This window comes from Oncorhynchus masou, chromosome 12, assembly GCF_036934945.1.
Source record: "Oncorhynchus masou masou isolate Uvic2021 chromosome 12, UVic_Omas_1.1, whole genome shotgun sequence".
NCBI classification, from domain to species: Eukaryota; Metazoa; Chordata; class Actinopteri; order Salmoniformes; family Salmonidae; genus Oncorhynchus; species Oncorhynchus masou.
The window spans coordinates 11,483,691-11,499,788 of NC_088223.1; the positions used below are offsets into that span (position 1 = coordinate 11,483,691).

Genomic DNA, 16,098 nt, shown 5'->3' on the forward strand with positions numbered 1-16,098 from the left:
GTGTGTGTGTATCTGTAGTGTGTGTGTGTGTCTGTGTCTGTGTGTGTGTCTGTAGTGTGTGTGTGTGTGTGTGTGTGTGTGTGTGTGTGTGTGTGTGTGTGTGTGTGTGTGTGTGTGTGTGTGTAGTATCTGTAGTGTGTGTGTGTGTCTGTAGTGTGTGTGTGTGTCTGTAGTGTGTGTGTGTGTCTGTAGTGTGTGTGTGTGTGTGTGTGTGTGTGTGTGTGTGTGTGTGTGTGTCTGTAGTGTGTGTGTGTCTGTAGTGTGTGTGTGTGTCTGTGTGTGTGTCTGTATCTGTAGTGTGTGTGTGTGTGTGTGTGTGTGTGTGTGTGTGTACCTTGAAGACTTTGATTTGGCAGGAGGCAGAGTGGAGGTGTTCAGTGGTCTCCCCGTTGTCTCCCTGTCTGAAGGTGTCGATCTGGATCCTGAAGGGAACTCCCTTCTCTCCTCCGTGCTTCCTGGGGGTGAACTCTGTACTGATGCAGTGAACCTACACACACACACACACACACACACACACACACACACACACGGAGGGTTAGGTTGAAAGATGGAGAGAATAGAGACTGAGTTAATGTGACGACAGGAGGAGTGAGTGTTACCTGCACAAACACAGAGGCTCTCCTGTTGAGGTCCCAGAGAAACTCGGCGGCGTTGAGCTGGGAGGGGTCGGCCTTGGGCTCCATGATACCCACTGACAAGGGGATGTCTAGACACACACACACACATATTACATACATGTACTGACAGAGGAACACACACACACACTACATACATTTATTGACAGAGAAACACACACACACACACACACACACACTACATACATGTACTGACAGAGAAACACACACACACACACACTACATACATGTACTGACAGAGAAACACACACACACACACACACTACATACATGTACTGACAGAGAAACACACACACACACACTACATACATGTACTGACAGAGAAACACACACACACACACACACACACAACATACATGTACTGACAGAGGAACACACACACACACTACATACATTTATTGACAGAGAAATACACACACACACACACACACAACATACATGTACTGACAGAGGAACACAGACACACTACATACATTTATTGACAGAGAAACACACACACACACACACACTACATACATGTACTGACAGAGAAACACACACACACACAACATACATGTACTGACAGGAACACACAGACACACTACATACATTTATTGACAGAGAAATACACACACACACTTATTGACAGAGAAATACACACACACACACAACATACATGTACTGACAGAGAAACATACACACACACTACATACATGTACTGACAGAGAAACACACACTACATACATGTACTGACAGAGAAACACACACACACACACTACATACATGTACTGACAGAGAAACACACACACACACACACACTACATACATTTATTGACAGAGAAACACACACACACACACACACAACATACATGTACTGACAGAGAAACACACACACACACTACATACATGTACTGACAGAGAAACACACACATACAAACACACACACACTACATACATTTATTGACAGCGAAACACACACACACTACATACATGTACTGACAGAGAAACACACACACACACAAACTACATACATGTACTGACAGAGAAACACACACACTACACACAAACTACATACATGTACTGACAGAGAAACACACACACTACACACACTACATACATGTACTGACAGAGAAACACACACACTTGTGTGTTCTTACCGATGTCTAGGAGACGGTCTCCAGGGCGATTCCACTTCCACCCCTCCAGCTGCCGATGCTCTGTGTACTGGAGTCTCCTGTCATGGAACACCACCCTCACGACACTCTACACACACACACACACGTTATGGAACACCACCCTCACGACACTCTACACACACACACACACGTTATGGAACACCACCCTCACGATACTCTACACACACACACACACGTTATGGAACACCACCCTCACGATACTCTACACACACACACACACACACACACACGTTATGGAACACCACCCTCACGATACTCTACACACACACACACACACACACACACACGTTATGGAACACCACCCTAACGATACTCTACACACACACACACACACACACACACACGTTATGGAACACCACCCTAACGATACTCTACACACACACACACACGCACACGCACGTTATGGAACACCACCCTAACGATACTCTACACACACACACACACACACACACACACACACGTTATGGAACACCACCCTCACGATACTCTACACACACACACACACACACGTTATGGAACACCACCCTAACGATACTCTACACACACACACACACACACACACACACACGTTATGGAACACCACCCTCACGATACTCTACACACACACACACACGTTATGGAACACCACCCTAACGATACTCTACACACACACACACACACGCACACGCACGTTATGGAACACCACCCTAACGATACTCTACACACACACACGTTATGGAACACCACCCTCACGATACTCCACACACACACACGCACACGCACGTTATGGAACACCACCCTAACGATACTCTACACACACACACACACGTTATGGAACACCACCATTTTTCAACGCCGATACCCATTTATTGGAGGACCAACAAAAGCTGATACCGATTAATCAGACAATTTTTTAATAATGTATTTGTGATAATGACAATTACAACAATACTGAATGGATAAAATCAAGTTAGCCTCAAAATGAAACATGTTCAATTTGGTTTAAATAAGTGTTGGTTTAAATAATGCAAAAACAAAGTGCTGGAGAAGAAAGTAAAAGTGCAATATGTGCCATGTAAAAAAGCTAACGTTTAAGTTCCTTGCTCAGAACATGAGAACATATGAAAGCTGGTGGTTCCTTTTAACATGTCTTCAATATTCCCAGTTAGGAAGTTTTAGGTTGTAGTTATTATAGGAATTATAGGACTATTTCCCTCTATACCATTTGTATTTCATTAACCTTTGACTATTGGATGTTCTTATAGGCACTTTAGTATTGCCAGTGTAACAGTATAGCTTCCATCCCTGGGCTCGAACCAGCAACACAATGACCACAGCCACCATCGAAGCAGCGTTACCCATGCAGAGCAAGGGAAACAACCACAGGCTCAGAACGAGTGACATTTGAAACGCTATTAGCGCGAGCTAACTAGCCAGCCATTTCACATTGGTTACACCATCCTCATCTCGGGAGTTGATAGGCTTGAAGTCATAAACAGTGCAATGCTTGAAGCACAGCGACGAGCTGCTGGCAAAATGCAGTAAAGTGCTGTTTGAATGAATGCTTACGAGCCTGCTGCTGCCTACCACCACTCAGTCAGACTCCTCTATCAAATCATAGACTTAATTATAACATAATAACACACAGGAATGCGAGCCGTAGGTCATTAATATGGTCGAATCCGGAAACTATCATCTCGAAAACAAGACGTTTATTCTTTCAGTGAAATACGGAACCGTTCCGTATTTTATCTAACGGGTGGCACCCCTAAGTCTAAATATTCCTGTTACATTGCACAACCTTCAATGTTATGTCATAATTACGTAAAGTTCTGGCAAATTAGTTCACAATGAGCCAGGCAGCCCAAACTGTTGCATATACAATGACTCTGCGTGCAATGAACGCAAGAGAAGTGACACAATTTCACCTGGTTAATATTGCCTGCTAACCTGGATTTATTTTAGCTAAATATGCAGGTTTAAAAATATATACTTCTGTGTATTGATTTTAAGAAAGGCATTGATGTTTATGGTTAGGGTTCACGTTGGAGCAACGATACGCACCGCATCGATTATATGCAACGCAGGACACGCTAGATAAACTAGTAATATCATCAACCAGGTGTAGTTAACTAGTGATTATGATTGATTGTTTTTTATAAGATAAGTAAACTGCTGCATATACCCTGACTCTGTTGCAAGAGAAGTGACACAATTTACCTAGTTAAAATAAATTAATGTTAGCATTGATGTTTATGGTTAGGTTCACGTTGGAGCAACGATACGCACCGCATCAATTATATGCAACGCAGGACACGCTAGATAACTACACATGGTTGATGATATTACTAGTTTAACTAGTGATTATGATTGATTGATTTTTATAAGATAAGTTTAATGCTAGCAACTTACCTTGGTTGCTTACTGCATTCGCGTAACAGGCAGTCTCCTCGTGGAGTGCAATGTAATCAGGTGGTTAGAGCGATGGACTAGTTAACTGTAAGGTTGCAAGATTGAATCCCCCGAGCTGACAAGGTAAAAACCTGTCGTTCTGCCCCTGAACAAGGCAGTTAACCCACCGTTCCCAGGCCGTCATTGAAAATAAGAATGTTTTCTTAACTGACTTGCCTAGTTAAATAAAGGTGTAAATAATAATAATGATAAATCAGCGCCCAAAAACTTGAAATCGGCTCAAATTAAATCAGCCATTTCGATTAATTGGTGGACCTCTACTCTACACACCCACACACGTTATGGAACACCACCCTAACAACGCGCTAAAAACAACATCCATAACACCACAAAGAAACCATGAGACACAGACCAACAGACAAGCTGAACATACTGACCTTCACACTCCTGTTGTTTATCTCCGATAACTCCAGCTTCCTGTTGTCCAGCATACGGATCTCATAAGACTGGCCTGAGAGACAGAGAGAGAGGGAGAGAGAGGGGAGAGAGGGAGAGAGAGGGGAGAGAGAGACGAAGAGAGAGAGACGAAGAGAGAGAGAGGCGAAGAGGAGAGAGAGAGAGAGACGAAGAGGAGAGAGAGAGAGACGGAGAGAGAGAGGCGAAGAGGAGAGAGAGACACGAAGAGGAGAGAGACGAAGAGAGAGAGAGACACGGAGAGAGAGAGAGAGACGGAGAGAGAGAGAGACACGAAGAGAGAGAGAGAGACGAAGAGAGAGAGAGAGACGAAGAGAGAGAGAGAGACACGAAGAGAGAGAGAGAGACAGAGACAGAGAGAGACGAAGAGAGAGAGACAGAGAGAGACGAAGAGAGAGAGACGAAGAGAGAGAGAGAGAGAGACGAAGAGAGAGAGAGAGAGACGAAAAGAGAGAGAGAGAGAGAGACGAAGAGAGAGAGACGAAGAGAGAGAGAGAGACGAAGAGAAAGAGAGAGACGAAGAGAGAGAGAGAGACGAAGAGAGAGAGAGAGAGAGAGAGAAAGAGAGAGAGAGGGAGAGAGAGAGAGAGGGGGAGAGAGAGAGACGAAGAGAGACAGAGAGAGAGAGACGAAGAGAGAGAAAGAGAGACGGAGAGAGAGAGAGAGAGACGAAGAGAGAGAGAGAGAGACGAAGAGAGAGAGAGAGAGAGAGGGGGAGAGAGAGAGAGGGGGAGAGAGAGACAAAGAGAGAGAGACAGAGAGAGAGAGAGACGAAGAGAGAGAACGAGAGAGAGAGGGGGAGAGAGAGAGAGAGAGCGAGAGAGGGGGAGAGAGAGAGAGGGGGAGAGAGAGAGAGGGGGAGATAGGGGGAGAGAGAGAGAGAGGGGGATAGAGGGGGAGAGAGAGAGAGGGGGAGAGAGGGGGACAGAGAGAGAGAGAGAGAGAGGGGGGAGAGAGAGAGGGGGGAGAGAGAGACAAAGAGAGAGAGAGACAGAGAGAGAGGGGGGAGAGAGAGACAGAGAGAGAGAGACGGAGAGAGACGAAGAGAAAGAGAGAGGAGGAGAGAGAGAGAGAGACGAAAAGAGAGAGAGACGAAGAGAGAGAGACGAAAAGAGAGAGAGACGAAGAGAGAGAGAGACGAAGAGAGAGAGAGACGAAGAGAGAGAGAGACGAAGAGAGAGAGAGACGAAGAGAGAGAGAGACGAAGAGAGAGAGAGACGAAGAGAGAGAGAGACGAAGAGAGAGAGAGACGAAGAGAGAGAGAGAGAGAGAGAGGGGGAGAGAGAGAGAGAGAGGGAGAGAGAGACAAAGAGAGAGAGACGGAGAGAGAGACGGAGAGAGAGACAGAGAGAGACACAGAGAGAGACGGAGAGAGAGACGGAGAGAGAGACGGAGAGAGAGAGAGACGGAGAGAGACAGAGACGGAGAGAGACAGAGAGAGAGATGGAGAGAGAGAGAGGCGAAGAGAGAGAAACGGAGAGAGAGAGACGAAGAAAGAGAGAGACGGAGAGAGAGAGACGGAGAGAGAGAGAGACAGAGAGAGAGATGGAGAGAGAGAGGCGAAGAGAGAGAAACGGAGAGAGAGAGACGAAGAAAGAGAGAGACGGTGAGAGAGAGAGACGGAGAGAGAGACAGAGAGAGAGAGAGAGAGAGAGACGGAGGGAGAGACGGAGTAAAGAGGAGGAAGTGATTGAGTATCTCCTCTGTTTGAAAACATACATCATCTCTTCTTGCTGTTGAGTGAGCGCTGCTCAGCATTACAGTGTGTGTGTATGTGTGTATATAGCGCATCGTTACGACGGTGTTCCAGGACAGGACTAAGTCACCTTGGTTTAGGTAGGTGAGGGTCTCGTCGTGTAGTTTGACAGCAGGGGAGGTGGCAGCACAGAGAACATACTGGAAGGGAGGGTTCAGACCGCTGCGCTCACGGTCTGAAGGGAGACTGGAGTCTTCCTGTCTAAAGATGGGCAGCGCCAGCACATCACTGGACAGAGACACAAAGAGAAAAGCATTAGGGCGAGGACGTGGCCCTGTTGAAACAGTAACAGGACACACACACACACACACTTGGCAGCAGCTCCAGACAGACAGCCTGTCCTCAGCTCACCCTAACAAGCCCTGGCACTAGTGGTTGGTGTGTGTGTGTGTGTGTGTGTGTCCTACATGCCAATAGAAGGAATGTGGTCATGCTCCCTGCAACGGTTCAGGTTAATCGAGTTCACTTTGGAAAGAGGCGGCAGTCTGAAGACCAAGTTCATAAACGCTCTAAGGTCAAGTCGAGCTGTAGAATACTGTGTTCCACAGGTTCCACTGCATGTTTTCAATAGCTTCCACCAATCAGATCAATGACAAGGGGGGGGGGGGGCAAGTAAATATTGAACAAAGGGAGGGAAAGAATAAATAATTGTAGAACTATAGGAACAGTCCAGTCTTATTAACACAGCTGCTTCAGACAGACTATTCTCCCTGTCCCACCCGAACCCAGCCCTAATGGCCCCTGCATGCCAGTCGCAAGGCCACACTCTGCACTGCTATCAAAGAAACTTCAGCGGGGTGCATTCATAACTCGGATTCTGTTACAAAAGTTTTGCAACGGAACATTTTTACTCCAAATGCTGTTGAGTTCCATTTTGTTGTTAAACAGAAGGTTGTACTTCAGTCATGTCTCTCGTTAAAAAATAAAAAATAGAGTCTGGAGGAAGTTGGAAGGAACCCAGGGGACTTTGTTTCCCTTTAGAGAACGGAAGAATCAATCATTTATAGATATGCAGCTTGTGACCATTCAGATTATTGGAATGGAAACACACAATTCAAATTAAACTACAACTTCCGTTGAAGAACCCAACAGCTTTTAGGTCAGGACGAAGAGCTGTTGAAGAACCCAACAGCTTTTAGGTCAGGACGAAGAGCTGTTGAAGAACCCAACAGCTTTTAGGTCAGGACGAAGAGCTGTTGAAGAACCCAACAGCTTTTAGGTCAGGACGAAGAGTGTTTGGTAGTAAACGGTTTGCTGTGGAAAAAGAAGAAAGTTTTGTCTACAGACTAAACGGTTTGCAACAGAATCGCCGTAATGAATACACCCTTGCTTCCTGACACACGAGGAGCCATCTCCACTGGCTGGCTGAGCCATCTCCACTGGCTGGCTGAGCCATCTCCACTGGCTGGCTGAGCCATCTCCACTGGCTGGCTGAGCCATCTCCACTGGCTGGCTGAGACATCTCCACTGGCTGGCTGAGCCATCTCCACTGGCTGGCTGAGCCATCTCCACTGGCTGGCTGAGCCATCTCCACTGGCTGGCTGAGCCATCTCCACTGGCTGGCTGAGCCATCTCCACTGGCTGGCTGAGCCATCTCCACTGGCTGGCTGAGCCATCTCCACTGGCTGGCTGAGCCATCTCCACTGGCTGGCTGAGACATCTCCACTGGCTGGCTGAGACATCTCCACTGGCTGGCTGAGACATCTCCACTGGCTGGCTGAGACATCTCCACTGGCTGGCTGAGACATCTCCACTGGCTGGCTGAGCCATCTCCACTGGCTGGCTGAGACATCTCCACTGGCTGGCTGAGCCATCTCCACTGGCTGGCTGAGCCATCTCCACTGGCTGGCTGAGACATCTCCACTGGCTGGCTGAGACATCTCCACTGGCTGGCTGAGACATCTCCACTGGCTGGCTGAGACATCTCCACTGGCTGGCTGAGCCATCTCCACTGGCTGGCTGAGCCATCTCCACTGGCTGGCTGAGCCATCTCCACTGGCTGGCTGAGCCATCTCCACTGGCTGGCTGAGACATCTCCACTGGCTGGCTGAGACATCTCCACTGGCTGGCTGAGACATCTCCACTGGCTGGCTGAGCCATCTCCACTGGCTGGCTGAGACATCTCCACTGGCTGGCTGAGACATCTCCACTGGCTGGCTGAGCCATCTCCACTGGCTGGCTGAGACATCTCCACTGGCTGGCTGAGCCATCTCCACTGGCTGGCTGAGACATCTCCACTGGCTGGCTGAGACATCTCCACTGGCTGGCTGAGACATCTCCACTGGCTGGCTGAGACATCTCCACTGGCTGGCTGAGACATCTCCACTGGCTGGCTGAGACATCTCCACTGGCTGGCTGAGCCATCTCCACTGGCTGGCTGAGCCATCTCCACTGGCTGGCTGAGCCATCTCCACTGGCTGGCTGAGCCATCTCCACTGGCTGGCTGAGACATCTCCACTGGCTGGCTGAGCCATCTCCACTGGCTGGCTGAGCCATCTCCACTGGCTGGCTGAGACATCTCCACTGGCTGGCTGAGACATCTCCACTGGCTGGCTGAGACATCTCCACTGGCTGGCTGAGCCATCTCCACTGGCTGGCTGAGCCATCTCCACTGGCTGGCTGAGCCATCTCCACTGGCTGGCTGAGCCATCTCCACTGGCTGGCTGAGCCATCTCCACTGGCTGGCTGAGACATCTCCACTGGCTGGCTGAGCCATCTCCACTGGCTGGCTGAGCCATCTCCACTGGCTGGCTGAGACATCTCCACTGGCTGGCTGAGCCATCTCCACTGGCTGGCTGAGACATCTCCACTGGCTGGCTGAGCCATCTCCACTGGCTGGCTGAGCCATCTCCACTGGCTGGCTGAGCCATCTCCACTGGCTGGCTGAGCCATCTCCACTGGCTGGCTGAGCCATCTCCACTGGCTGGCTGAGACATCTCCACCGGCTGGCTGAGCCATCTCCACTGGCTGGCTGAGACATCTCCACTGGCTGGCTGAGACATCTCCACCGGCTGGCTGAGACATCTCCACCGGCTGGCTGAGACATCTCCACCGGCTGGCTGAGCCATCTCCACCGGCTGGCTGAGCCATCTCCACTGGCTGGCTGAGACATCTCCACTGGCTGGCTGAGCCATCTCCACTGGCTGGCTGAGACATCTCCACTGGCTGGCTGAGCCATCTCCACTGGCTGGCTGAGCCATCTCCACTGGCTGGCTGAGCCATCTCCACTGGCTGGCTGAGCCATCTCCACTGGCTGGCTGAGACATCTCCACTGGCTGGCTGAGACATTCTGATCGTACGGAGCACCACAGCTGATCTCTCGACATGGGAGACACTTAACACAGGACCCTGATAAGACAGCTGACAGTGCTGGGAATTCTTATCCCACAGAAACACAACATCCCAGACACAAACATCTGTGGGGAGGACACACACACACACACACACACACATTCTTACACTTAGGGAGCTGTTGTGGTGACAGTGGTAGTAAGAGCTGTGTCTGCTCCTAACTGTTCCATAGTGGAGGCTCTGACTGGTACAGCTACAAACACCCCCCCCCCGAGCATCCCAGCTGATTGCTACCATAGCAACCCCACAGTTCCACCACATGATGTCATCACTCCGAGACGTGCCACTGAGCCACCCAGAGAGACAGTTATGGCTAGAAGGGTTCCAACCTTTGTCACATTACCAGCAGGTTTGACTTTTCATAGCAGATTAGGAGAATTAGGCTAAGCTGGCCTTATAGCAATGTCCCTGAGATGGGGGGGGGGGGTGGGGGTTAGAGAGCTTATCCCCACTCCCTCCCTAGGCTGTGCTGACAGGGTTTATGTACCATGTATTCTGCTGATGCATCCTTCATGTGTCTGGTAGGCTATTAAAGCCCTCTGTCCTCCGTGGCAACCTGCTGTGACACACACCCCCCTCCATCCCTACACACTCCAAAACAAACAACAACAACACACACCGACACAATACCACACAGAGGGGATGTGATACCACATATATGACTGTAATTCGGCTGGATGCAGTGTGTGTGTGTGTGTGTGTTGTGTGTGTTGCGTGTGTGTGTTGCGTGTGTTGCGTGTGTGTGTGTTGCGTGTGTGTGTGTTGCGTGTGTGTGTGTTGCGTGTGTGTGTGTTGCGTGTGTGTGTGTTGCGTGTGTGTGTGTTGCGTGTGTGTGGGTGTTGCGTGTGTGTGGGTGTTGCGTGTGTGGGTGTTGCGTGTGTGTGTGTTGCGTGTGTGTGTTGCATGTGTGTGTGTGTGGGTGTTGCGTGCATCCCCGCCAGGGGTTTAGGAGAGGAAGAGTTTGTACCTTCTATCTCCTGTTCCGACACACTGATATATAACTAGTTATGTACAGTGCCTTGCAAAAGTATTCGGCCCCCTTGAACTTTGCAACCTTTTGCCACATTTCAGGCTTCAAATATAAAGATATAAAACTGTATTTTTTTGTGAAGAATCAACAACAAGTGGGACCCAATCATGAAGTGGATGACATTTATTGGATATTTTAAACTTTTTTAACAAATCAAAAACTGAAGAATTGGGCGTGCAAAATTATTCAGCCCCCTTAAGTTAATACTTTGTAGCGCCACCTTTTGCTGCGATTACAGCTGTAAGTCGCTTGGGGTATGTCTCTATCAGTTTTGCACATCGAGAGACTGAATTTTTTTCCCATTCCTCCTTGCAAAACAGCTCGAGCTCAGTGAGGTTGGATGGAGAGCATTTGTGAACAGCAGTTTTCAGTTCTTTCCACAGATTCTCGATTGGATTCAGGTCTGGACTTTGACTTGGCCATTCTAACACCTGGATATATTTATTTTTGAACCATTCCATTGTAGATTTTGCTTTATGTTTTGGATCATTGTCTTGTTGGAAGACAAATCTCCGTCCCAGTCTCAGGTCTTTTGCAGACTCCATCAGGTTCTTCCAGAATGGTCCTGTATTTGGCTCCATCCATCTTCCCATCAATTTTAACCATCTTCCCTGTCCCTGCTGAAGAAAAGCAGGCCCAAACCATGATGCTGCCACCACCATGTTTGACAGTGGGTATGGTGTGTTCAGGGTGATGAGCTGTGTTGCTTTTACGCCAAACATAACGTTTTGCATTGTTGCCAAAAGGTTCAATTTTGGTTTCATCTGACCAGAGCACCTTCTTCCACATGTTTGGTGTGTCTCCCAGGTGGCTTGTGGCAAACTTTAAATGACACTTTTTATGGATATCTTTAAGAGATGGCTTTCTTCTTGCCACTCTTCCATAAAGGCCAGATTTGTGCAATATACAACTGATTGTTGTCCTATGGACAGAGTCTCCCACCTCAGCTGTAGATCTCTGCAGTTCATCCAGAGTGATCATGGGCCTCTTGGCTGCATCTCTGATCAGTCTTATCCTTGTATGAGCTGAAAGTTTAGAGGGACGGCCAGGTCTTGGTAGATTTGCAGTGGTCTGATACTCCTTCCATTTCAATATTATCGCTTGCACAGAGCTCCTTGGGATGTTTAAAGCTTGGGGAATCTTTTTGTATCCAAATCCGGCTTTAAACTTCTTCACAACAGTATCTCGGACCTGCCTGGTGTGTTCCTTGTTCTTCATGATGCTCTCTGCGCTTTTAACGGACCTCTGAGACTATCACAGTGCAGGTGCATTTATACGGAGACTTGATTACACACAGGTGGATTGTATTTATCATCATTAGTCATTTAGGTCAACATTGGATCATTCAGAGATCCTCACTGAACTTCTGGAGAGAGTTTGCTGCACTGAAAGTAAAGGGGCTGAATAATTTTGCACGCCCAATTTTTCAGTTTTTGATTTGTTAAAAAAGTTTGAAATATCCAATAAATGTCGTTCCACTTCATGATTGTGTCCCACTTGTTGTTGATTCTTCACAAAAAAATACAGTTTTATATCTTTATGTTTGAAGCCTGAAATGTGGCAAAAGGTCGCAAAGTTCAAGGGGGCCGAATACTTTCGCAAGGCACTGTATGTATTGTATATCAAGCGGTCTCTCTAACCTCATACTGTATGTAGTGTATCAAGCAGTCTCTCTAACCTCATACTGTATGTATTGTGTATCAAGCGGTCTCTCTAACCTCATACTGTATGTATTGTGTATCAAGCGGTCTCTCTAACCTCATACTGTATACGCCAGCCCCCAGCTCCTGCCCGATGCCCGACAGACTGGCATCAAAGTCGTGTACCAGCCCTGACTCGATGGTGGCATCGTCCATCTTCAGCACCCAGGCCATGGTACCCAGCTCCTTCTCCTCCGCCTCTAGCCGAAGGGCCGCCAGCTTCGTCTCCGGGGAAGGGATTAGCCAGCAGGCTAATAAACCACTGCTGGTGGACTGGAAACGATGAAGAGAAAGTTAGCTAGCTAAGGTAACTAACTAGTTGTTGTTGCGTTGGCCACTACTGGCTAAATAATTGTAAGTTACTGGTGGTTGGCTAAGAAGCTAGTTAGTTGCTTTTAGCTAACTAGCTATTGTAGCTAACTGAAGGCGAATTGATAGCATGCCGCACTCGCCCGATATCTCACCATAATATGACTGCAAGTGAAAGTAGCAATCTGGATTGATATGAAGCCAACAACCAAACTTGCTAGGTAAAGTTAGCAGGCTAAGCTAACAACAGAATCCACCACCATCTCACGACGCTTTGAATAACAGCATTCTAAATAACCTTTTGCTCAAACTTAGCTAGCTAAACCCTCCACCACTAATAACTAGCTACCTAGCTAACTGGGACACTCCACGCCATTTAGATACAAAGTGATTTCTGTAGCAGGTTAGGAGAGCATTTTCGCTAACCCCTTTTCCTAACCTTAACCTCAGACTCCAGCCAGCAGATCCGACACGCTTGCTTACAGCTGCACTAGGGTCGGACAGGCTTCTTGTGTACATTAAGACATGGCAGAGCAGGAACTTGATATGGCTCGAAAAAGTACTTCAATCCAGGGACGAGAAACGCATTGTACTTCGAATTGTATCATTATCCCAAATGTTAGACTGCAAACAGTGGCAGGTAGTCTGGATAAGTAACCGAAAGGTCATTGGTTTGAATCCCCAAGCGGACGAGTTGAAAAATGTGTCTGTGCCCTTGGCGTCTGCTAAATGAACATGTACATGTAATATGCAGAAATCACTCAATTTCTTGGTTGTTAAAAATTCTACTAGTTCACCGAATTTCAGTTTGTGAGACAAAACAAGCGGTCATTGTATGGAGAATCATTGTACCATCTTTACCCTCTGTGAAATACACTCAGTGGCCAGTTTACTAGGTGAAAATGGTTCGCTCCTACACACAGTGAGTCACGTGGCCGTGGCTTGCTATATAAAGCAGGCAGACAGGCATTGAGGCATTCAGTTACTGCTCGATTTAACGTTAGATTGGGCAAAACTAGTGACCAAAGAAACTCCCGAGCATGGTATGATTGTCGATGCAAGGCGCACCGGTTCAAGTACCTCAGAAATGGCCGGCCTCCTGGGCTTTTGAAACACGACAGAGTCTAGGGTTTTACAGAGAACGGTGTGACAAACAAAAAAACGACCAGTCAGTCCTGTGAGTGAAAACAGCTCGTTACTGAGAGGTCCAAGGAGATTGTCAAGAATCGTGCAAGCTAACAGAAGGGCCACAAACAGGTAAATAATGGCAGAGTACCAGTGCTGTGCAGAACAGCATCTTGGAACGCACACCTGGTCCGTTTCTGTCACGGATGGGCGATTGGCAGCAGACGAACACACCCGGTTTCCACTCCTATCAGATAAAAACAACAAGAAGAAGAGGCTCCAGAGGGCACGCCATCATCAACACGAGACAATTGAGACGTGGAGAAACATTGCCTGGTCTGACAAGACCTGGCTCCTGTTGGGGCATGCTGATGGCAGGATTTGGCATAAGCAGCATGAGTCCATGGTCCCATCCTGCCTGTTGTCAACGGTACAGGCTGGTGGCAGGGGAATGGTTTCCTGGCCCAAGTTATGTTCCTTGATACCAGCTGAGCAACATGTCCACCGAAGAATTCTGCCTTTTCTGGGTACTAGATTTTTATTGAATCTTTATTAGATGGGTGTACCTAATAAACTGTCCACCTGTATATTTTTATCCATAACCAAAAAATATTGTATTTTCAAGCAGTTTGAAGCTGGTGTACAAAACTTAAAAGTACAAGATGCAAAAAGTAAACTTAATCACGGGAAACATAGAACAGAGCTTCTGCTGCTTTCAATGAGAATTTTAATTTAACCTTTATTTTACTAGGCAAGTCAGTTAAGAACAAATTCTTATTTTCAATGACGGCCTAGGAACAGTGGGTTAACTGCCTGTTCAGGGGCAGAACGACAGATTTGTACCTTGTCAGCTCAGGGATTTGAACTTGCAACCTTTCAGTTATTAGTCCAACGCTCAAACCACTAGGCTACCCTGCCACCCCACCCAATTACAAGATCTATAACCCCCTTCTCCCCAATTTCGTCATATCCAATTACAATCTTGTCTAATCGCTGCAACTCCCCAAAAGGGCTCGGGAGAGGCGAAGGTCGAGTCATCCGTCCTACTAAACATGACCTGCCAAACCCGCCCGCTTCAGCCGGAAGCCACCGCACCAATGTGACGGTGGAAACTGTGACCGAAGTCAGCCTGCTGGTGCCTGACCCGCCACAAGGAGTCGCTAGACCGTGATGAGCCAAGTAAAGCCCCCCCCCCCCATTCAAAACCTCTACTAACACAAGACACTGGGCAAATTGTGCGCGGTCTTACGGGACTCCCGGTTGGTTGTGTGACAGTCTGGGATCGATCCCGAGTCTGTAGTGACGCCTCGAGCACTGCGCCTATTACTCACATTTATATGTGAATTTAATTAGGTCGCCCAAAAAGTTATACTGCAGCTTTAAGCAAACTGCTGTATTGAACAACAAAGGAGATGATTGGCTGACTTCCGCTATCTAACATGAGAACCAAAAGGACAGTTTTACGGAAAACTAGCAGTTGTTCAATCTTCTCTGTGTATGAGTTGGGATAATGGGACAATTCGTAGTACAACACATTTGTCATTCCCTGGATTGAGGTACGTTTCCCGAGCCAAACTGCGCGGTGTCTTTTAATCTACATGGGAAGGCTGTCTGACCCTAGTGCAGCTGTAAGCAAGCGGTTCGGATCTGCTGGCTACTCCTCACCTGATACGAAAAAGGTCACTAAAGTATCTCAGTTGCGTGAAAATTGTGTATTTCCCCTAGCTAACTAGCGCGAGTTGGCTCACTTGCTGTCCTCAAAAGTCAAATTTTGCTGGTGACATCGTCGCATCCCCGAGCCCAGCCATAGCTAACTAGCAACATTACGTAAATGCAGGAGGTTGAGTCCACACACCACATTCACACGCCATGTCCGTCTCAACTAGTGAGCTAGCATTAGCAGTCTAGTAGCATTATAAAACTTCACTTGCATTTGTTTCACGGATGTTTGGAATCGTCCTATGAGAAGCTCGCAGCCAGCGCTTCCTGTGCCCTCCGAAACCTCTCTCCTTTTTTCATCGCGGACTCGTGTGACCAGGGCTACAGTTCCCGGTCGGTTAAATAAGACTCTTTAACGATCAGAACAGTAGCGGTAGACACATATGCAGGCAGCACGAACATGGCTTCTCATCAGACGGGAGCCCTCTCAAAA

The 16,098-nt window shown here is 47.8% G+C and overlaps 1 protein-coding gene across 1 annotated transcript in view; it reads right to left on the minus strand.

Annotated features, from left to right (window-relative positions):
* Positions 1–16,098, minus strand: part of LOC135549546 (upstream-binding protein 1-like) — a 36,663-nt gene extending 20,565 nt beyond the window's left edge. The window contains exons 1-7 of the mRNA XM_064979590.1: positions 15,878–16,098; positions 12,571–12,785; positions 6,502–6,659; positions 4,639–4,712; positions 1,772–1,877; positions 600–706; positions 335–487 (exon numbers count right to left, since the gene is read on the minus strand). Coding sequence (XP_064835662.1) covers positions 335–487; positions 600–706; positions 1,772–1,877; positions 4,639–4,712; positions 6,502–6,659; positions 12,571–12,686 — 714 coding nt within the window. The 5' untranslated portion in view covers positions 12,687–12,785; positions 15,878–16,098. The remainder of the gene's footprint in view (positions 1–334; positions 488–599; positions 707–1,771; positions 1,878–4,638; positions 4,713–6,501; positions 6,660–12,570; positions 12,786–15,877) is intronic.